The sequence below is a fragment of the Oryctolagus cuniculus genome, chromosome 13 (assembly GCF_964237555.1).
Source record: "Oryctolagus cuniculus chromosome 13, mOryCun1.1, whole genome shotgun sequence".
NCBI classification, from domain to species: domain Eukaryota; kingdom Metazoa; phylum Chordata; class Mammalia; order Lagomorpha; family Leporidae; genus Oryctolagus; species Oryctolagus cuniculus.
The window spans coordinates 45,208,720-45,233,224 of record NC_091444.1 but is presented as its reverse complement, the minus strand read 5'-3'; the positions used below and the strand labels follow the sequence as shown (position 1 = coordinate 45,233,224).

General features: G+C 38.5%; 1 protein-coding gene and 1 pseudogene across 1 annotated transcript in view; one reads left to right on the top strand and one right to left on the bottom strand.

Moving 5' to 3' along the window:
- Nucleotides 1-24,505, bottom strand: part of MALRD1 (MAM and LDL receptor class A domain containing 1) — a 397,632-nt gene that overhangs the window by 125,458 nt on the left and 247,669 nt on the right. The window contains exon 25 of the mRNA XM_008268638.4: nucleotides 18,455-18,635. Within this exon, the coding sequence (XP_008266860.3) occupies nucleotides 18,455-18,635 (181 nt within the window). The remainder of the gene's footprint in view (nucleotides 1-18,454; nucleotides 18,636-24,505) is intronic.
- On the top strand, nucleotides 1,101-11,894 carry LOC100344085 (tRNA (cytidine(32)/guanosine(34)-2'-O)-methyltransferase pseudogene; annotated as a pseudogene).

The window sequence follows — 24,505 nt, the reverse complement described above, 5'->3', positions numbered from 1 at the left end:
GCCAAAAATGGAATAACAAAACTTGATGATAGCGTTACTTAGAAGTAAACACAGCAAATTCACAAACTAATGAAATATGTACATGAGATAAACAAAATTTCTCCCATCAAGTTGAGATAATAAAGAGAAATCAGGCCGGCGCCGTGGCTCACTAGGCTAACCCTCCGCCTAGCGGCGCCGGCACACCGGGTTCTAGTCCCGGTCGGGGCGCCGGATTCTGTCCCGGTTGCCCCTCTTCCAGGCCAGCCCTCTGCTGTGGCCAGGGAGTGCAGTGGAGGATGGCCCAGGTGCTTGGGCCCTGCACCCCATGGGGAGACCAGGAAAAGCACCTGGCTCCTGGCTCCTGCCATCGGATCAGCGCGGTGCGCCGGCCGCAGCGCGCCGGCCGCGGCGGCCATTGGAGGGTGAACCAACGGCAAAGGAAGACCTTTCTCTCTGTCTCTCTCTCTCTCACTATCCACTCTGCCTGTCAAAAAAAAAAAAAAAAAAAAAAAAAAAAAAAAAAAAAAGAGAAATCAAAATAAAATCTTGCAAATTAAGAATTCAGAGAACAAATAAAAATGCAGTGGAAAGCATTCACAACAGATTCAATGAAGCAGAAGAAAGAATATCTGACTTAGAAGGCAAATTGCAAGAAATTATACAGTCAGATAAAAAAAGAAGAAATTAGAAAATTAAAAAACAGGATACTATCAAATGACACACATACGGGTTCTAGGCTTTCCTGAAGATGTGGGAAAAGAGAAAGAATTAGAAAGATTTTTAGTGAAATAATGACAGAAAACTACCCAAATTTGGAGAAAGAAAGGGACATCCAAGTACAGGAAGCACACAGAACTCCTAATAGGCAAGACCAGAAATTACATGATGAGCTGTATACCAACAACCTAGGAACTCTAGAAGAAATGGATAGATTCCTGGGCAATAAAACCTACCTAAAGGGAGCCATGAAGGCATAGAAAACCTAAACAGACCCATAAAAAGATGGAAATTGAATCAGTAGTGAAGACCCTCCCAACAAAGAAAAGCCCAGGACAAAATGGTTTGATGGCTGATTTCTATCAGACATTAAAGAAGAACTAACTCCAATTCTTCACAAAATGTTCAAAGAAAATGAAAGGGAGGGAATCCTCCCAAAATCATTCTATGAAGCCACTATTACCTTAATTCCTAAACCTGAAAAATATGCATCAGAGAAAGAGAACTCCAGGCCAATTGCCTTGATGAACATAGATGCAAAAATCCTCAAGAAATTTCTAGCCAATCTAATCCAGCAGCATATCACATCTTTCATTAGTAAGATCACTCACCTGGACCAAGTAGGATTTAACCCTGGTATGCAGGGTTAAACATTTGCAAATCAATCAATGTGATACATCTCATTAAAAATTGAAAAACAAAACCATACGATTATCTCAATAGATGTAGAGAAAGCATTTGATAAAATATAACACCCTTTCATGATGAAAACTCTAAGCAAACTGGGTATAGAAGGAACATTCCTCAGTACAATCAAAGCAATTTATGAAAAACGCACGGCCAGCATCCTATTGAATGGGGAAAAGTTGGAAGCATTTCCACTGAGATCTGGTACCAGACAGGGATGCCCACTGTCACCTTTGCTATTCAACATAATTCTGGAAGTTTTAGCCAGAGCCATCAGGCAAGAAAAAGAAATTAAAGGGATACAAATTGGGAAGAAAGAAGTCAAACAATCCCTCTATACAGATGATATGATTCTTTATTTAGGGGATCCAAAGAACTCTACCAAGAGACTATTGGAACTCATAGAAGAGTTTGGCAAAGTAGCAGGATATAAAATCAATGCATAAAAATCAACAGCATTTGTTTATACAGGCAATGTCACAGCTGAGAAAGAGCTTCTAAGATCAATCACATTCACAATAGCTACAAAAATAATCAAATACCTTGGAATAAACTTAACCAAGGATGTCAAAGAAATCTATGATGAGACACACAATCTTAAAGAAAGAGGATACCAAAAAATGGAAAAATCTTCCATGCTCATGGATTGGAAGAATCAGCATCATCAAATTGTACATTCTCCAAAAGCAATTTATAGATTCAATGCGATACTAATCAAAATACCAAAGAAATTCTTCTAAGATCTTTAAAAAATGATGCTGAAATTCATATGAAGGCACAGGAGACCTCAAAGAGCCACAGCAATCTTGTACAACAAAAACAATGCCAAAGGCATCCCAACACCAGATTTCAAGACATACTACAGGGCAGTTATAATCAAAACAGCATGGTAGTGGTACAGAAACAGATGAATAGACCAATGGAACAGAATAAAAACACCAGAAATCATCCAAAACTTCTACAGCCATCTCATATTTGATAGAGGATCTAAAACCAATTCCTGGAGCAAGGACAGTCTATTCAACAAACTGTGCTGAGAAAACTGGATTTCCACATGCAGAAGCATGAAGCAAGACCTCTATCTTACACCTTAAACAAAAATCCACTCAACATGGATTAAAGATCTATATCTATGACCCAACACCATCAAATTATTAGAGAACATTGGATGCTTGCAAGATAGAGGCACAGGCAAAGACTTCTTGGAAAAGACCCCAGAGAACAGGCAGTCAAGGCCAAAATTAACAATTGGGATTACATCAAATTGAGAAGTTTCTGTACTGCAAAAGAAACAGTCAGGAAAGTGAATAGGCAACCGACAGAATGGGAAAAAAATTCACAAATTATGCAACCAATAAAGGTTTAAAACCAGAATCTACAAAGAGATCAAGAAACTCCCCAACAACAAAACAAACAACCCACTTAAGAGATAGGCCAAGGACCTGAATAGACATTTTTCAAAAGAGGAAATTCAAATGGCCAACAGACACATGAAAAAATGTTCAGCATCACTAGCCATCAGGGAAATGAAACAAAAAAACCCACAATGAGGTTTCATTCACCCTGGTTAGAATGGCTTACATACAGAAATCTACCAATAACAGATGCTGGTGAGGATTTGGGGGAAAAGGGACACCAACCCACTATTGGTAGGAATGCAAACTGGTAAAGCCACTATGGAAATCAGTTTAGAGATTCCTCAGAAACCTGAATATAACCCTACCACATGACCCAGCCATCCCACTACTTGGAATTTACCCAAATGAAATTAAACAGGCAAATAAAAGATCTGCCTGCATCTCCACGTTTATTGCAGCTCAATTCACAATAGCTAAGTCATGGAATCAACCTAAATGCCCATCAACAGAAGACTGGATAAAGAAATTACAGGATATGTACTCTATAGGATACCAAACAGCAGTAAGAAAATAAACTCTGGTCATTCGCAACAAGGTGGAAGAATCTGGAAAACATCATGCTGGGTGAAATAAGCCAGTCCCAAATGGAGAAATATCATAAGTTCTCCCTGATCAATGACAACTAACTGAGCACCGAAAAGGAAACCTGTTGAAGTGAAATGGACACTATGAGAATCAATGACTTGATCAGTCCTTGTCCTGACTGTCTAGCAACAATTTACTATTTTATTACTTTTAGTATTTTTTTGTTCTACTTAATACCATTGGTTGAACTCTTTAATTAACAAAAAATTATTCTTAGGGGTTCAAATTTAACTGAAAAGTGATCCCTATTAAATATAAGAGTAGAATAAGAGAGGGAGGAGATTTACAGTTTGGCACAGGCTAACTCAGACTTACCTCTAAATGTAGAGCTAGAAATGTGCCAGGGGATTCCAATTCGATGCCATCTTACTAGTCAAAGTGATCAGGTTAAGTTCATAATTGATCATAATGATAGCATTAAGTGTGAAAGGGATCACATAAACAAGACTGGTGCCTGCTAATAATAACTGATAGAATTAAAAGCAGAGAACAATCCAACACGGGAAGTGGGATACACAACAGACTCATAGAATGGCAGATGTCCTAAACAGCACTCTGGCCTCAGAATCAGCACTTAAGGCATTTGGATCTGGCTGAAGAGCCCATGAGAGTAGTTTAGGCATGGAAAGCCAAGACACTGTGGTAAAAAAAAAAAAAGACCTAAATGAAAGATCTCTGTGAATGAGATCTCAGCGAAAAGAATGAGCCATCAAAGAAGGAGGTACCTTTCTCTGAAGGGAAGAGAGAACTCCCACTTTGACTATGATCTTGTCTAAATAAGATCGGAGTTTGTGAACTCAAGAGGCTTCTATAGCCTTGGCAGCTCATGACAAGAGCCTCACCTGATTACTGAAGTCATAAATAAGAGTGTCAATTGTTAAATCAACAACGGGAGTCACTGTGCACTTACTGCCCATGTAGGATCCCTGTCCTTAATGTGTTGTACTATATGCAAATTAGCGGTGAAACTACTACTCTATACTTTGTGTGTCTGTGCGGGTACAAGCTGTTGAAATATTTACTTAGCATATACTAAGTTGATCTTCTGTAAATAAAGATAATTGAAAATGGATCTTGATGAAGAATGGGATGGGAGAGGGAGTGGGATATAGGATGTTTGCAGGTGGAAGGGAGGTTATGTGGGGAAAAACTGCTATAATCCAAAAGTTGTACTTTGGAAATTTATATTTATTAAATAAAAGTCAAAAAAATAAAAAATAAACAAATGAAATATGGTCATTTGCAACAAAATAGAGGATTCTGGAAAACATCATTCTCAGTAAAATAAGCCAGTTTCAAAGGTACAAATATCGTATTTTCTCCCTGACCTGTGATAACTAATAGAGCACCTAAAAGGAAATCTGTAGAAGTGAAATTGATACTTGAGAAGCAATGAATTAATTATCACTTGTCTTGACTGTTGAGGAACAGTTTTCCTTTTTTTTCATATTATTTGTTGAACTCTTTACTTAACATATAGTTAAACATATGTGTATAAAGTCAATTGAAAATAGAATTCAGTAAAAAATAAGAGTGGGAATAAGGGAGGGAGGAGGAAAAGTGGTGGGAGTATGGGTGTGATGGCAGGCATGGTGGGACGAATAATCATGTTCTTAAAGTTGTAATTATGAATTGTATGATGTTTTTAACTGTATAGCTGTATAGTCTGCATACAGTTCTACAGACTTACTTCTAAGGGTACAGTTTAAAAAACTTGCCCTGGGACCCCAAATCCTCTTAAGCTGAGTGGAAAAAATACCATATTGAGTAATAAAGTGATCATATGGATAGGATTACATGCCTGGTAACAATAATTAATAGAATAAAAAGGAGTGAATGTTCCAACATGAGAAGCAGACTCATAGAATGACATTTGCTTTAAGTAGCACTTTGACCTCAGAATCACACCTTAGGGCATTCTGATCTGGCTAAAAAGCCCATGAGAGCATTTCAGGCATGGAAAGCCAAGACACTGTGGTAAACAAACTATCCTACATGAAGGAACTCTGTGAGTCCCCAGTGGAAAGAAGTGGTCATCAAAGAAGGATGTACTTTTCTCTCAAGGGAGGAGAAAGGATGACATATATTTATGTCTTCACAAACAATGTATCATTCTTGGGTGCTTCTTTAAAGTTAATTAAGTTTCTAAAAAAAAAAAGAAGAAGAAATGAAATTAAATTCAAGATGCAGTGACTGGCCAGCGCCGTGGCTTAATAGGCTAATCCTACGCCTGCGGCGCCGGCATCCCAAGTTCTAGTCCCGTTCGGGGCACTGGATTCTGTCCCGGTTGCCCCTCTTCCAGGCCAGCTCTCTGCTGTGGCCCGGGAGTGCAGTGAAGGATGCCCAAGTGCTTGGGCCCTGCACCCGCATGGGAGACCAGGAGAAGCACCTGGCTCCTGTCATCGGATCAGCGTGGTGTGCTGGCCACAGCACGCTGTCCGCAGCGGCCATTGGAGGATGAACCAACGGTAAAGGAAGACCTTTCTAAACTCTGTCTCTCTCTCCCTCACTTTCCACTCTGCCTGTCAAAAAAAAAAAAAAAAAAAAAAAAAAAAAGATGCAGTGACTTTGAACAGCTCTTGTCTTGACTGTTGAGGAACAGTGTTTTTTTTATGCATATTGTTGAACTCTTAGTAAAGAATTGGTCTTGATATATAAAGTTAATTGAAAATGGATCTTAGTGGAGAATGGGACTGGGAATGAAAGAGGGAGTAGAGGTGGGATTGTGAGTGGGAGGGCGCGTATGGTGGGAAGAATCACTATCTTCCTAAAGTTGTACCTATGAAATGCATACAGTTTGTAGTTCTTAAATAAAAGGTTTCTTTGGGAAAAAAAATAAAACAACAATAAGCAAGCAATACAGTTAAGAGATGAGCTAAGGACATAAACAGGTATTTTTCAAATGATGAAATACAAATCACCAATAGACACATGAAAAGATGCTCAGGATCACTAGCCATCAGTGAAATGAAAATGAAAAGCATGATGAAATTTCACCTCACCCCAGTTAGAACAGCTATTATCCAGAAATCAAAAAATAACAAATGCTGCTGAGGATGTGGGGGAAAAGGTACTCTAATATACTATTGGTGGGAATGTAAACTAGCACAAACATTATGAAAGCCAGTATGGGGATTCCTCAGAAATCTAAAAATTGATCTACCGTATGACCAAGCCATAGCACTCCTGGGAATTTTCCAAAGGAAATGAAATCAGCATTTGAGAGTTATCAGTACCTCCATGTTTATTGTGGGTCAATTCACAATAACTAAGATATAGACTCAACCCAGATGTCCATCACTCAACTGATAACTGGATAAAGAAACTGTGGCATATATACATGATAGAATACTACAGAGCCATAAAAAGAATAAATATCATCTTTAACATCAAAATGGATATAATTGGAGACCATTGTGTTCTCTGAAATTTGTCTGTACCCCAGACAAATGTCATGTTTTCCCTGATTTGTGATAACAAATATACAGAGTACAAAAAATGTCATGTACATGAATGAAATTTACATTTAGAGATTTGATTGTCTATACTCTTGAGGAACAGTGATTTTTCAGCTTACTATTTGCTGAATTCTATATTTAGTAGAGGGTTAAACTTGTGATTATAAAGTAAATTGAAAGTATGTCATTGTAAAATTTAAAAGAAAAATAAGAAAGGAAAGAGGAGGGAGGGTAGAATTGAGGGAGGGAAAGATGGTAAAGTGGGAATTATTATTATGCTCTTAAAACCATGTATAGGAAATATATGAAATTTGTTTCTTTTGTATACATTTAAAAAAGATGAAATTACCATAGAAAATAAATTATTATTATCAAGTTGACATTCACTTCTATTCACATGTTGGATGCCAGTGACAATTTGATGAGAACAAAGACTGATAAGATTTGTTACATGTTTAGATCTTAATAAAATTTTCTAATTGCTATGACAGGAGAGTGAACAATTACTCAAGGTTCACCTACACTCCCCTAAAGATGAGAAATAGGGAATTTGCATAATAGAGCAACATTAATTTGTTATTATAATTTTTATTTATATAAGCTGAACAAATTGCACATGTCACATATGTAGATTTAGGAGCATAGTGTTAATTCCCACCCCACCCTCCTTCCCCTGTTCTCACACTCCCTCCTTCCTTTTTTGAATTTTCACACTGACATGTTGCTGTGGATTCATTCTGAGAGGAGGAGCATGATGGGGGCAAGAAGTGCAGAGTCACCACACAGACACCAGGAGTCGGGTGAAAGCGAGTCAGAGGAGAGCAGCCGCCAGACTCGTTTATGTCAGTTGGTACAGCAGCTTAAATAGCCAAGGCAGCCAATCTGGTCAAGGGGCGGTTTATGCCCTAACCAATCACTGCCTGTTGCCAGGCAGGCTCCTTTGCCAGGTGGTTTCTGAAGCCATTCCTGAGTAACTGATGCTGGCTCTCCAGTGGCTATCTTGGCATGGCCTTCTCATTCCACCACACTGACACACTTTGTTTACTTTATAATCATAAACTTAACCTTCCACTAAGTATTCAAAAATATTAAGGAAAAAATACTGCTCCTCAACAGTAGAGACAAAGGCTGTAAACAATAATTAATTCTCAAAATGTCAATTTAATTCATATACATTACTTTTTTGTACTCTATTAGTTACCACAGATCAGGGAAAGCACATGATATTTATCTTTTTGGGACTGGCTTATTTCACTAATATAATGATTTACAGTAGAATCCATTTTGTTGCAAAAGACAGGATTTCATTCTTTTTATGGCTGAGTAGTATTCCTTAGTGTATATATACACCCTAATTTTTTCATCCAGTCATCAGTTGATGGACATCTCGGTTGATTTCATATCTTAGATATTGTGAATTGAGCTGCAATAAACATGAGGGTACAAATAACTCTTTCATATACTTATTTCATTTCTTTTGGGTAAATTCCCAGGAGTGAGAATGCTGGGTTATATGGTAGATCTATTTTCAGATTTCTGAGAACTCTCCAAACTGTCTTCCACAATGGCTGTACTAGTTTACAATACTACCAACAGTGCATTAGTGTATTGTAAGTATTTTCTCCCATTCTGTCAGTTGCCTCTTCACTTTGCTGTTTCCTTTGCAGTACTAAAGCTTCGCAGCTTGATGCACTCATATTTGTCTATTTCTCCTTTGCATGCCTGTGATACTCAGATAGCTTCTAAGAAGTTTTTGCCTGTGTCAATGTCTTGCAGAGTTTCCCCCATGTTCTCTTCTGGTAATTTGATTGTATCACATTGTAGATTTAGATCCTTGATTCATTTTGAGGTGACTTTTTTTTTTATTTGACAGGCAGAGTTAGACAGTGAGAGAGAGAGACAGAGAGAGAGTTATAGACAGTGAGAGAGACACAGAGAGAAAGGTCTTCCTTCCGTTGGTTCACTCCACTAACGCACCAATCTGAAGCCAGGAGCTGCGTGCTTCTTCTCAGTCTCCCATGCAGGTGCAGGGACCCAAGCACCTGGGGCATCCTCTACTGCCTTCCTGGGCCACAGCAGAGAGCTGGACTGGAAGAGGAGCAACCGGGACTAGTACCCAGCGACCCAACCGGGTAGAACCTGGGGTGCCGGCGCCGCAGGTGGAGGATTAGCCAAGTGAGCCACGGCGCCAGCCTTGAGGTGACTTTTTAAAACATTTATTTATTTATTTGAAAGAGTTACATAGAGAAAGAAAGAGAGGCAGAGAGAGAGAGGTCTTCCATCTGCTGGTTCACTCCCCAATTGGCTGCAATGGCTGGAGCTGTGCCAGGAGCCAGGAACTTCTTCTGGGTCCACCACATGGGTGCAGGGGCCCAAGGATGTGGGTCATTTCCACTGCTTTCCCAGGCCACAGCAGAGAGCTGGATCAGAGGTGGAGCAGCTGGGACTCAAACCGGTGCCCATATGGGATGCCAGCAGTGCAGGCAGTGGTTTTACTGACTACACCACAGCGCTGGGCCCTGAGATAACTTCTGTGTAAGGTGTAAGATAGGGGTCTTGTTTCATACTTCGGCACATGCAGATCCATTTTACCCAGCACTATTTGTTGAAGAGACTGTCCTTTCTCCAGGGATTGATTTTATCTCCTTTGTTAAAGATAAGTAGATATTAGATATGTAGATTGAATTCTGCAGTTTCTGTCCTGTTCCACTGGTCTACATGTCTATTTTTGTGTCAGTACTGGGTTGTTTTGATTGTAACTGCCCTGTAGTATGTCTTGAAATCTGATGTTATGATACCTCTGGCATTGTTTTTGTTATTTAAGATGCTTTAGCTACTCAGGTTCTGTTGTGTTTCCTGAGAGTTTACTACTGTAGGTCCATAAAAAAGGAGATGTTGAAATGTAAAAATAGCCATTTTTAAACTGTAATTTATGTCCATATAGTACATTAACGATGTTGTACAAACACCAATTCTGTCAAGATTTAAACCCGTTTATCACACAAAAGAAAACCCTGCAACATTATACATTCACTCTCATTTACCCTTCCCCTTGGTTTCTAGTGACCTGCTATCATATTTTGGTATACACAGATTATTTTTCTGGATATTTCATATAAAAGGTATCTAGTTTCTTTCACACAGAAAAGTTTTTTGATGTTCATTCATATTTCAGTTTGTACTGTTTTTAGCAGATATATAATATTACACTGTGCAGGTATAAAATACTTCATTCACCTATTTATGTGGTAGTGAAAATTTGGATTTGTTGTGGCTTTTAGTTATGGAGAACAGTGCTGCACTGAACTCTGATGTATCTAACACATCTTTAGGAAAAGGTTTTAATCCATGAAAGTCAATCTTTATTTGTGATACAGAAAACAAAAGTAAAAAAAAAAAGGAAGGCAATATGATGCCCCCCAAAGAACCTAAGAATGCTTTAATATCAGATTCCACAGAACAGAGATTGATGAAGGTCTGTAAACTACATCAAAAGAATGATCATAAAGAAGCTCAAAAGATAAAGAACACTGATAAAGAAAATTAGCAAATGAATGCATAATATCAATGAAAAGTACAGCAAAGATACAAAAATTCTCCAAAAAGTACCAAACAGAAATTTTATAGATGATCTCAGTCAGACATGAATTACAGTTGAAAAATCTCAATAACAAATTAGAACAAGTAAAGCAAAGAATATTTGCATTGAAGATAAATCTTTTGAAATATCCCAGTCAGGAAAAAATATATAAAAAGAATGAAGACAATCTGAGACTTTGGGAAACCATTAAATAAGGGAATAGTTGAATTATGGGAATTTTTGAGGGAGGTAAGAGGAGTAAAGTTATGGAGAACCTATTCAACAATAAAAATGGATTTAAAAAAAAAAAGGACCCAATGATATTCTCGCAAAAGGATACTAAGAAACTCACTCAGAAAGCTAAAGTAAGCTCTAGGGTGCAGAGGACATGAATCCAGGCTGAGACCATGGAGGCACATCCTCGCTGTCCCATCAGCAAGGGAAGGAATGTGGTCTGCCAGAGGTCTCTGTGACTATATTAATAACTGTGGTTGGCACAGAGAAGGCTTCAGACCCAAGCTAAATGGTCTCCTGCTCATAGGCTTACTGATACAGGGTGGCATCAGCTGACCATTGCAGGTTTCTGAGCAAACAGCATGTGAGATGGGTCTGACTTTGAAGTCCAGCAGACTGTCTACTACTGCCTGGCCAAGGAGAATTTCAGGTGTGCCTGTAGTGCTTTCAAATGGTTACAGTTTGATGAGAAATTCCAAGTTTTTCAAGGTTTGACACAAACAGTTGACCTGTTTGCTGTCTTGGGCCACTGGAGCCAGATGCTGAGTCAGAAAATTATGGGCCAAGGTGGTGGTTGTGGAGCTACAGGCTGTGGTTCCACAACAAAGTAGGGTCCAGGTCCAGGGGGACACCTCCCAGCTGTCCACTGCCACGGACATCATGCAGCACTTTGCCGGCTGTCCCACTGACCCAGTGGTGTGTGATGGAGATCCTAATGTAACTGGCCTCCATGATGCTGATGAGTATATGAAGGCCCATCTCCTAGTCACCCTGAACATTGCCACACACATCCTAAAACTGTCAGGCTGCTTCATGGCCAAAATGTCCCAGAGCCAGGATGTGATGGTGCTCTACAATTACCCATGTGATTTCTCCAATGTGTTCTGTGCCAAGCCCAAGGACAGCTGGAACTCCAGCATCAAGGCCTTTGTTGTCTGTCAGGGTTATGACCCCTTTGAAGAGTTCATGAGTCCTAAACAAGTCCCTGCTGGACCATTCTTATGATTGTAACCAGCTGGATGGTCCCATCTGCATGACTGTGCCTTTCATGACTTATGGGGACTTGAGTGCCTATGATACAAAATGTAGTTACCTGCTAGACCTCCAGGATAGTTCTGAGTGCAATACACTCTGCCCACACAGCCCCCCATGTCACCATTGTTGTTTCTGCAACAATTCTACATAGACAACAAGAAAAGAAATAGTGCCCAAGTCTGTGGAATACCTGACTGAGGCCTTGCTTCTTGCCTAAACCTCTCCAAGGGTGTCTTGATTATGTCCAGAATTTCCTGGACAGAATCAGGTATCCGTGAACTGGACAGATGAAGATATTACAGCTTTATTTTCACTGCTGACCAAAATTTCATCTTTATTACTAGTTATGAATTCTAGTACCAAACCTCAATAGTAAAAACAGTAATTGTCACTTTCTCACTGACACAAACCAGTTACCTTTAATTTTTACACTAAAAAGTGTTCATGCTGAATGAGGAGATAAACCATACATAAATTACACGTTTATGGAAAAGACCTACCCCCCAAATATCACCAATACCTCCCAAATATGACATTTTAATTATCTGACACCTCTATAATATATTATTCTACATTTTGAAGCTGTTAAGGTTTTGATCATTTCTTTGATGACAATTTTGTAGTATCATTTTCATTTTTGTTTTTATTTTGAATTTAATTACACAGTCAATATATTACTTTTTTTGGAATTCAACTTAAATGTTCTAATTATGGTAATCATTAATAATGTCACACATATATTACTGAGAAGAGGTGTTCTTGATTTGATACATGAAAAAAGATCGGATGATAGTTATTCAATTTGTTCCAAGTGTTACATATTTTGTAACACATAAACAAGTGTTTTTGTCATCTGATCACACCAACACGCAAGAGAACAAAGCATTACTAGTACTCCAAAAGTCCTATTTCTCCCTCTCCATTTTTTAAACATATGAAATAAGAGTACATTGCCATTTAGATGGTATGATTCTGTGAAGAACTATTTATAATATATACTGAATCAAATCAGTTTCCTTTAAAGTTACATTACAGTTATTTGTGGCATATTATAACATTATTAGCATTGTCACCACTTTGAAGGATAGATTTTATAATTTGGAGTTCTGATTTTAGAAAGCTTATTTATGATTGCAAAGATATACAATGATTCATGATATATATATGTATATGCATATATATTAAATTATCAAGGTATCAAAACAAGGTATGACAATTTTAAATATTTTTGTGCCTAATTCCAGACATACTGTTTTATAACACAAACAGAGCTGTAGAGAGGAAAATGCTTCAATGCAGTATTAGTGGGGCATCCCTGTTATAGCAATGAACAGATCATCCAGTGGAAAAAATCACAAAAGAAACAAGAGTTAAACAGTGCTGGGGCTGGGGCTGTGGTGTAGCTGGTAAAGCCACTGACTGCAGTACCAGCATTCCATATGAGCACTGGTTCAAGTCCCAGCTGCTCCACTTCTGATCCAGCTCTCTGCTATGGCCTTGGAAAGTAGTAGAAAGGTGGCCCAAGTCCGTGGGCCCCTGCACCCACAGGGGAGTCCCAGAGGAAGCTCCTGGCTCCTAGCATCAATTGGCGCAGGTCCAGCCATTGCAGCCATTTGAGGGAATGAACCAATGGATGGAAGACCTCTCTCTCTCTTTTTCTGTCTCTGTCTCTCTCTCTGCCTTTCAAATAAATAAATATATAAACCTTAAAAAAATTTTTAAAAAAACTAATGCTAAAAACCAAAAGGATCTAATAGATCTAAACAGAACATTCTATCCAATAGCCATATGAAATTCTTCAACAAAACGTGGCAAACAAGAAAACAGAGCATTAAAAGGAAAATATACTATTATCAACTGAGATTTAGTATGGAGTGCAGACTGCTCGACTACATAGATCAACAAATGCAGAACATTACACTAAGAGAATGAAGGATAAAAACCTATGGTCATCTGAATATAGACAGGGAAAGAGTTTACCAAAATTCAACAGCCTTTAATGATAACAATCTTTGACAAATTTAGATATAACAGATAGCATCATATTTAATGGTGAAATGCTAAGTTTTTCCTCAAAGATAAGGAACAAGAAAAGGATGTCCATTCCTGACACTAATATTCAACACAGTAGTGAAAGTCCTAGTCAGGCCAAATTGGCAAGAAAAGGAAAAAAGACATTCAAGTAAGCAACAAGTAAAATTATTTCTGTTTGCAGATGACATGATGTTATATATGGAAATCCCTGAAGCTACTTCAAAAAAATCTCAATTATTCATGGAATCTAAAATTGTTGAATTCATAGAAGCAGAGAATAGACTGGTGGTTTCTGAAGTTTGGGAGGGAGAGGAAAATATGGAGGTGATGGTTAAAGAGTATAACATTTCACTTATGGAAGGAAAGTTCTGGGGTTATCACATTATACAGCAGTAACAAGTATTATATATTTAAAATTTCTTTAGGATAGAGCTTACATTCAATACTTTTATTGTTAAAAAAAAATTAAGAAGTAAAACCAGGGCAAGCATTTGGTAGAGAGGTGAAGATGCTGCTTCTGACTTCACATCCATATCAGAGTTGCTTGGGCTCCCACATACAGTTCTAGCTTCCTGCTCGTGCACACTCTGGGAGCAGCCAAGTAAGGACTCAAAGTGGTTGGGTTCCTGATAACTCATGTTAGAGACTGAGACTGAGTTCTAGATTTCTGGCTTCAGCATGGTCAAGACCCAGCTGTTAAGGGAATTTAGAGAGTGCATCAGTAGAAGGAAGATCTTTCTCTATTTGTCTTTTTATTTCTTTCTCTGCCTGTCAAATAATAATGAAGTTTAAACATTAAAAATATAAAGGGAGTGGGATGGCACTTTGAAATGAAATATGTAGGTTTATGGCTTTCATGGTGATGACTATTTCACAACCATTGTATAATCCAACTTATATGGCTGCATACATTAAGTGCAATTTTTACATGGCAGTCAAAAATCAATAGTGGTTTTTTGGAGAAAAAGTAAATTTTTGATTATTAAATGATTTTTGGATTGTAACACAATTTTGGCAAAATTAAAGTTCAAACACTTGAGGAATAATACTATATCAAACCCCAGTGTTAAAAAAATGCCGTATACATATACATTCAAAATATTCTTTTACGTGTATTATAAGGATGCATATTATTGCCTTTGCATTACAATTACCTAAAGCTTTAAATTGTACGGATGCTTAGACCTCACACCAGAATGATTTAATTAGTCTAAATCAAGGCCTAGGTAGACAGCGTAGAGATAATATTTTAAGCTCCTCAAGAGATTTTAATGTGCAGACAAGATTGAGAATCACAGTTAAGGATGCATTTCATTATTTTTGCTTACATTTTTTTAATAAAGGCAAAGAGCAGAGAGAGAGAAGAAGAAAAATAGGAAAATGGAAAACAACTATTTATCTTTTTAGACAAACACATTTTCTATAGTGGACTGTGGGTAACTTTCCTATGAGAACCCATGAGAACAAAGTCTAAAATTAAGCAAGCAGTATATTCCTAAACGCAGGTTTTTTGGATACTTGAAATCTTGAGATTCGTATTTTATTTATAATTTTTGCTTTTATTGAAGTAAGTACTAAGACACTTCTTTTACATAGATTGTGATTTTTTTCAATCACTGCACTAAAGTGTTCTGACCTTTAGGTTTTTTTTGTTTTTGTTTTTGTTTTTGTTTTTGTTTTTGTTTTTTTGTTAAATACTGCTTTCTCCTTCTAAACTAGTGATAGTAAAAAGTAACTTAGGGTAACTACCCTCTAAGCTCCTTCTCATCACCCATGTTACCTAGCATTGATATTTCATTAGCATATAATTTAACACTAGAGAGGTTTTTATTAAGATTCATTTTTAGTTTCATTTATGGTCTTTCAAACTTTCTCACTATGCTTTTAAAGTTCTTTCCATATCAACTAAAAATAACCTATTAGTATTCATGATTTTTAGCAGGCTGAGCTATTAAAATTGAAAGGTTACTTTTTCCTAAAATGTATTTAATATGCAATTGATCATATTCAACTACAATGAACCATACCTTTTTATTTGCCAACAATAAAGAATTATAGAAAAAAAGTAATTTATCACTAAATAGGAGATACTAAAATATCACTCAATATGCTGAGTAATGGATTGTGTTGAACAAAATTAATTATAATCATGTAAATTGTCTTAGGATTTGAAGGTGAAGAAGGAAAGAAACATTGCAAAGTTCTTCATGAAACTAGACAAAGCCAGGATAATAATCTCATGTCTCTTCTACTTGAATCTGCCCTTCTAAGAATCCTTCTGCTTCTCTTGTGAGGAAAGGTATTTCTTTGTGCATTAAGAACTTATTTCTTTGTAAAAATCAGAAAAACTTAAGCATTTTTCCTTAAATTGCAAAAACCATTTTTAGATAAAATCATTGATCATACTCAAAACTTTACATCCAAGATGAAATCACTAGGAAAGGGCTTAAGCAGCACATTCTCACACCTACATTCTCTTTTCATATGTGCAGAGTCCCACTTCCCTGGGTTGAAGCACCCTCTCTCAGACCTCTCCAAGCCCCAATCCTGTTTCCTGTAGGCCACAGATACCCAGAGCTATGTGTACCTGAAATCAAATGCAGCCCAAGTGTTAAGTGTATGTAATATATGTAAGGTAGCTTTTCCAAAAGATCAGCCACTTTTCCTGGAAACATGGAAAGTGTGGGAATCAGAAGTTAGAGGATTTATTCTAAGCTGAACGCTTTGAAGCTCCAGTACTCACAGGGAGACCAAATGCTGTAACACCACCAAATCCAAAGTCACATTTTTTAATTGCCTCAGTGGAAGGATATTTTAATATGAGAACAACAATAAAATTAAATAGCAGTCAGGTTTCACTCCAGTACCAGAGAGTACCTACTAAGTGATTCAGTATAGAAAGCCACGGAAGACATGCACCTCATTGGCAGTATGTATCACACAGAACTATTTTGGAAATCAAAAGCACTTGGCACACTGTGAAACTGTACAAATGTATTTATAATTATTTTGACATTTTCTGGGTAGTTTTATAAAGAAAATATGTGTAGGTGTACTTCACATTTAGAAGCATGACAAACCATAGCAAGCTTTTTCCAAGTTATAATTCACATGATGGAGAAGCATTTTTAATCTCCTAAACCCAGCTCTAACTAAAGTCTACTTAAATTTATCTAGCTAAATTTCCTTTTCATAAATGCACTAACTGCCAAGTTTCCAACCCACTCTTACTGGTCAATTTTTAATGAATGTAAGTTAGTAGTATGCATATAAATATTCAGCTTAACATTTTAAATCATGGTGAAAAATAAATCCAGAGGAGAACACGTCTACATGTTAGAAAGGAGATATAGGCCGGCACCGAGGCTTAACAGGCTAATCCTCTGCCTGTGGCTCTGGCACCTCGGGTTCTAGTCCTGGTTGGGGCGCCGGATTCTGTCCCGGTTGCCCCTCTTCCAGGCCAGCTCTCTGCTGTGGCCAGGGAGTGCAGAGGAGGATGGCCCAAGTGCTTGGGCCCTGCACTCCATGGGAGACCAGGAGAAGCACCTGGCTCCTGCCATCGGATCAGCACAGTGCGCCGGACGCAGTGCACCAGCCATAGCGGCCATTGGGGGGTGAACCAACGGAAAAGGAAGACCTTTCTCTCTGTCTCTCTCTCACTGTCCACTCTGCCTGTCCAAAAAAAAAAAAAAAAAGAAAAGAAAAGAAAAGAAAAAGAAAAAGAAAAAGGAAAAGAAAGGAGGTATAGGGTATAGCATGAGAGGGGAATTCATTGTGCAACTGGAAGATGGTGAAGGGACTGTTAGGCTCTGAATCTTTGCGTCCCTCCTAAATTCCTATGTTCAAATCCTAATCCTCAAGTGATCTCAGGGGCCTCTGGGAGAGGAATCGTTCACTGGGGAAACACCCTCTTAAATGGAATTAGTATGCTTCTAAAATAGGCCCAAGGAAGCTCATTCACCCTTCCACCCTCCTAGCACACAGCAAGAAAGTGCTGTCAATGAACCAACAGATGATTCCTTGCCAGACACTGAATCTGCCAATGCCTTGATCCTGGATTTCCCAGCCTCCAGAACTGAGGAAATAAATGTGTGTTGTTTATAAGGCACCCCACCTATGGCAGTTTGTGAAAGCAGCCTGAACAGACTAACATAGGTTTCATCTTTAAACTGTTGTGCCCAGATTGTTAGATCCCTGCAGAGACCCTCAGAGAGTCGATCACACTGAACTGCAAAAAGCAAGGTTTATTGGGGAGTACAAGCCACAACAGGGACCCCATCCAACCAACCGGCACAGCGGAGGAAGGAGTGAGGCTCCAGTCTTTGTTTGGGAGAGATTTTAAAGGAAAAAAGGGCTACATCAGCAGGAAAAAAGAGTTACATACAGCACGGAAGCTTTGGGTACAGGGAGTTACTTTGTTTAGCAATCTCTACTGTGCTGTCCTTGGTCTACTGAGCTGGCTGTCCCTGGTAAGCTTTGATATCTCCGGAATGCCTGCTTTTAGAAGGACTCGGGTCTGCTATAGGAAACGGAGGCTGCTTTTTTTATTGTTTTAAAATGGAGTCACTTTGGCTCTTCAAAACCATGTAGTTGTTAACAATTCACATTCCAATTCATTGTGTCTGCACATAACATATAACAGAACATTTTATAAAGGTACAGCAAAGAAAAAGTGGCTAGATTATAAATGTGTTTCCAAATGGAAATGTTTTATAGACACTTACCAGTTGTGCAGTTTTTAAATTCAATATCATCAATTGCTGCTCCTCCTCCAAGATCCCTTGTTCTGATCCCTTGGAATATAACTTCAAAATTCCTTAACTTTCCTAGCATGATGACAGCCTGTTGCCAATGATTAGCATGGTTCTCACTTTCTTCCCATACTTTCTGGAGTCCTTGTTCTGTCTGAAAGTAAGGAAGCTTGCATTAGGGAAATAATTAAACATGAAATAATAAGTAAAAGAGTTACTTAGCACAGAAGCATTTTTCCAGTGACAACTGAAAAGGAACCTAGATAATATCCATGATTGAACTTATCTCACCAAAAACAGAGGCATGTTAACTTAATATTTTCCCCAAAGCAATACTAGCAGCAACAGTAATAAACTTGTTTTGATATGTCCAGAGAGAGTATTATTGTGAGTTCTACTCAGTTAAATTCACCTATCCTTGATATATACAAAATTCTTATGGTGGAATGAGAAGGCCATGCCAAGATGGCCACTGGCAAGCCAGCAGCAGTTACTCAGGAATGGCTTCAGAAACCACCTGGGAAACCACCTGGCAATGGAGCCTGCCTGGCAACAGGCTGTGATTGGTTAGGGCATAAACTGCCCCTTGACCAGATTGGCTGCCTCAGCTATATAAGCTTCTGTACCAACTGAAATAAACGAATCTGCAGGCTGTTCGCCTCTGACCCGCTTTCATCCGACTCCCAGGGTCTGGATGGTGACTCTGCACCTCTTGCCTCCATTGGACTCCTCCTCTCAGAATGAATCAACAGCAACACACCTGTCCTTGCATATACACAAAATTCTTGATGTTTGATGGAATCTGAACAGTTTACCAGAGGCCCTGGACTAACATTTCTAGATTCTCCCAGCCTAACTTCTATTTATTTATTTTCCTTAACTATTGAGGTTGCAAAGAATGTAAACAACTGACACAGAGAAAGAGAAAATGAAAATAAGTATGAGGAAGAAATCATTTACCCTTGTGGGATAGGATAAAGGCATTATAAACTGAATTGAGCACAGAGGGAAAGTGATCACATCTATGATCATATTTCAAAGACTCTATTATTGCATAATTATATTATTTGGTTTTCAAAAATTCTATTATGTGAACAAGGACTATAACTGTTTCTTTATAAAATTCTTCAAACAAAAAGGAAAAATTTTCTTAAAAACTTATATAAATATTTCCTGTGAATATCTGAAGTTGGCCAGTCAGTAGTACAGTATTCTAATACACCAACAGTCCCAGTGTAACATAATATGCCATATTATGTTTATAACTCTAATTAAAATACCCTACATTAAACAAGTATACAAGCCTGTGGACACAGAGCAGGGCATAGATTATATATTTTTCTTTGGTGGTCTAGGTCTAGCCCTGAGAACTAGATGATTTATAAATAATGGTGATGGGTACTTAGCTAAGAAAAAGCATAAAATATATGTTTATAGTTATAGTGACTTGGTCCCAAGTCACTGTGTTTTCATGATGAATTCATAGTAAGAACTTCTCTCTGATCTTATAATTGAAACAGTAGAATGTGTGGGAGAGTATTTAGTGGAACAACATCCAGAAAACCCAGCAAATATCCCAACCGACTTAGAGCACACAGTTATGAAGTATACAGTTTATAGATATGTTAAAGAATTCAGCTTAAGGCCGGCGCCATGGCTCAATAGGCTAATCCTCCACCTTGCGGCGCCGGCACACCGGGTTCTAGTCCCGGTCGGGGCGCCGGATTCTGTCCCGGTTGCCCCTCTTCCAGGCCAGCTCTCTGCTATGGCCAGGGAGTGCAGTGGAGGATGGCCCAGGTGCTTGGGCCCTGCACCTCATGGGAGACCAGGAAAAAGCACCTGGATCCTGGCTCCTGCCATCGGATCAGCGCGGTGCGTCGGCTGCAGCGGCGGCCATTGGAGGGTGAACCAACGGCAAAGGAAGACCTTTCTCTCTCTGTCTCTCTCTCTCACTGTCCACTCTGCCTGTCAAAAAAAACCAAAAAACAAACAAACAAACAAAAAAAAACAAACAAAAAAAAAAAGAATTCAGCTTAAGAAGAACAAAGGAATTGTTTGAATTAGGACCCAAGGGAGTTACACACTGATATTCTCATGCTTTTAGGGGACTAATATTAATATAGATGACTAATAAATATGGAACCAAGTGGTTCTTTGTCTTTATGGTTTTAAAGAGAAAGCAAAACTACATGTTAGTTAACCTAAAACTAACTATGTAAAACAACAGTTTACGGATAACATCTTTTGACATCCTTTTCAAAACTACAACAAATCTTTATGGACAGACATTCATGTCACTTCTTCATTGAAAAGGATGGAAAATTCACACTTAAGTAATGGAGTTTTATACCATTCTGAGGACTAAAGAGAACATGCCCTTTTCAAGATTAGTCTTTGATTCTCAGTGATGTCTCCATAACTTGGAATCAAAGATTACGGTAGAGGGGGTCTGTCTGACACTTAGCAATGTAAGAGAAATGAGGATTGATACAAGTCTACCTTAACTTACAAATTCAACTCATTTTACTAATTTTCCTCTGCAGTTTATAGAACCACTCATTAGTTATGCCATGTCCTCAAAGGATTTTCAGTCAAAAACATCCAAGAAGATCCTATGATTATGTGAATAATAAAATGTGAACAATTTCTTAAATCTTACAGTGGGGATTCTAGCAAGAAATATACTTGAATTATGTGTTCACTATGACTTCAGGGGAAAAATGAGACATTAATCAAACTGGTAATAGGATAAAATATCATTTTAATATATCTGCTATTGTTACACTCTGGATTTAACATTGAATCTTATCCCTAGAATTATAAAAAGTATTCACTCAAATGTGCATTGGAGATTTCTTTCTTTCCTCATCCATCCACTCATTCGTTTAGTCAGAAAACATTCAATAGCGCCAAATATGATGTCAGATGCCAGGGATAAAGAGGTGAAAAGACTTGGAGGTACACTGTGGAGGTAATAAGCTGATACAGAAGTCATAAAAGTAAGTTAAGAACTAGTGCTGTGTCTTTCCGTGCATACACACACACACACAAACTTACACAAATAAGACATATACATGTTCTCAACAGAAATTTCAAAATAAGTGGTATGCAGGCATTCCCCATTTTTTTCTACATATTTTTGTGGCTTACTTATTTACTTAATACCCTGGTTTCAATACTTTTTAAATAGATAAAGAGAAAAACCTATCACTTTTAATTCATGACTTTGCCATTGTCTAAAGATTTAACTCGGCGCCGCGGCTCACTAGGCTAATCCTCCGCCTTGCAGCGCAGGCACACCGAGTTCTGGTCCGGGTCGGGGTGCCGGATTCTATCCCGGTTGCTCCTTTTCCAGGTCAGCTCTCTGCTGTGGCCCGGGAGTGCAATGGAATATGGCCCAAGTGCTTAGGCCCTGCACCCGTATGGGAGACCAGGAAAAGCACTTGGCTCCCAGCTTCGGATCGGCACAGTGCGCCAGCTGCAGTGGCCATGGGAGGGTGAACCAACAGTAAAGGAAGACCTTTCTCTTTGTCTCTCTCTCTCACTGTCCACTCTGCCTGTCAAAAAAATTTTTTTTTAATTTAAAAATTAAAGATTTAACTCTTACATCCCAGTGATTTTAAACTCAAGATGTCAAAGAAATACACATCTGAAAGTGATTAACCACACTCATATTAAAAAAACATTAATACATGTATACTAAGCTGATCTTCTGTATATTAAGATAATCGAAAATGAATCTTGATGTGAATCGAAGGGGAGAGGGAGTGGGAAAGGGGAGGGTTGTGAGTGGGAGGGACGGTATTGGGGGGAAGCCATTGTAATCCATAAGTCGTACTTTGGAAATTTATATTCATTAAATAAAAGTTAAAAAAAAAGAATATATACAAAGATGTAAATTCAAAAAAAAACATTAATACAAAATATTAAATTGCAGAAACTGAAGAAATATTTTTTTCTTGCAATTTAACATTTTACTCTACTATCATTGATTTCCCATAAACATGCATATTGACCCTTGTCCTGCATACTTGTTTTTGCACAGCATTGAACCTGGGCATTTTTTAAGGTCAGAAAGCAAGAAAGTGCTTAGTTAAACACACATGACTGAGAGTATGTCAAATAAATACAGGAGCCAACAGAGTTTCCAGTACCCAAAGATAGAACAGCTTGAGCAATAAAATAAAGCATTATTGGATTATACCCCACAGTACATAATAAATGTCAATGACTACATACTGATCTAAATAAAAACTTGAATGAATAGATAAGAAGAATACACAAAGCTCCCATGACAAAGAATTCCAAATAATTTACATAGCTATTCAAGCCTTAATAAGGAGGAACCTGAGGCCTGCACTGTAGTGTAGCTGGTGAAGCCACCACCTGCAGTGCTGACATCCCATATGGGCACCGGTTCAAGTCCCAGCTGCCCCACTTCCGATCCAGCTCTCTGCTGTGGCTTGGAAAAGCAGTGGAAGATGGCCCAAGTCTTTGGGCCCCTGCACTTGCATGGGAGACCTGGAAGAAACTCCTGGTCTTTGGATCAGCACAGCTCAGGCCATTGCAGCCAACTGGGGAGTGAATCAGCACATAGAAGACCTTTGTCTCTCTCTCTCTCTCTCTCTCTCTGCATTACTCTGACTTTCAAATAAATAAATAAATCTTTTTTTTAAAAAAAAAAAAAGGTGAAACCTAACTTTTCATTGCTTCAGTGTCAGCTGCATAGGTGATTTTCTTTCAAAGAGTCTAATAAGAAATGGCAGGGGACTTAACAAACACTGTCTCAAGCCAAATGATGAAGGCTAATATCAACAACAATAATCTCACTTTGAAAATAACTATTCTTGGGAGCAGGCTTTTAACGTAGCAGTTAAGAAGCCAATGTCCCAGGGCCAGCGCTGTGGCATAGTCGGCTAAGCCTCTGCCTATGGCACCAGCATCCCATATGAGTGCCTGTCTGTGTCCTGAGTGCTGCTCTTCCGATCCAGCTCTCTGCTTATGGCCTGGGAAAGCAGTGGAAGGTGGTTCAAGTGCTTGGGCCTCTGCTTCTGATCTGTCCATGTGGGTAGTAAACCAGCAGATGGATGGCCTTTCTGTCTCTCCCTCTTTCTGTCTGTAACTCTGCCTCTCAAATAAATAAATAAAACTTTTTTTTTTTCTGGAATAAAAAGAATCCAATTTCTCACATCAGAGTACCTGTGTTTAATTCCTAGCTCTGGCTCCTTACTCCAGCTTTCTACCAATGCAGATCTCTAGGAGGCAGAGATAATAACTCAAATAACTGGATTCCTGCCACCTTTATGGGAGATGTGGACCTCATTCCTCAAAACAATAATGGCTCTGGCCTAGTCTGGCCAGGCCGAGCACCTGCCACTGTGGACTGAAAGTTGGTTCAGAACTTTTCTGTATTTATTGGATTTAATTTAGTTTTCCCTAATGTAGGTAAAAAACTAATTTAACAGATTTAAATTGTATGGATGTTAAGTATACATTTAAAAAACTCACTAAAGGGAACAGGTAGTTAGCCAAGTGGTTTTAGTATCCTATGTGAGAATGCCTGGATTTGAATCCCAGCTCCACTTCCTAATTCAGCTTCATGCAAATACAGACCCCGGGAAGCAGTGATGATGGTCCTACATGGACCACACGGGAGACCTGGATTGTGTCCCAGCTACTGGCTCTGGTCCCAAGACCAGCCTTGGACGCTGCAGGCATTTGGGAAGTGAAACAGTAGATTTTGGGAACTCTCTTTCTCTGTTTCTTTCTGTCTCCCTACCTCTGTGTGTTTATGTCTTTGCCATTCAAATGGGAAAAAAAGCCCTTATTAAAGGTATTTTCCTTAAATGTGAGTTACTGCATTCATAAAGGTAATTTTCCTTAAGTAACACAATAAGAATAAGAATGGTCTCTACTTAGACCTAGGTCATGGAGCTATTTTTCTGACAAAGTTAACATCCAGAAAGACTCTTGCAAGGTCTTTATTACACTCTGTATAGAAGACTCATGAATCCTAAAAGAAAA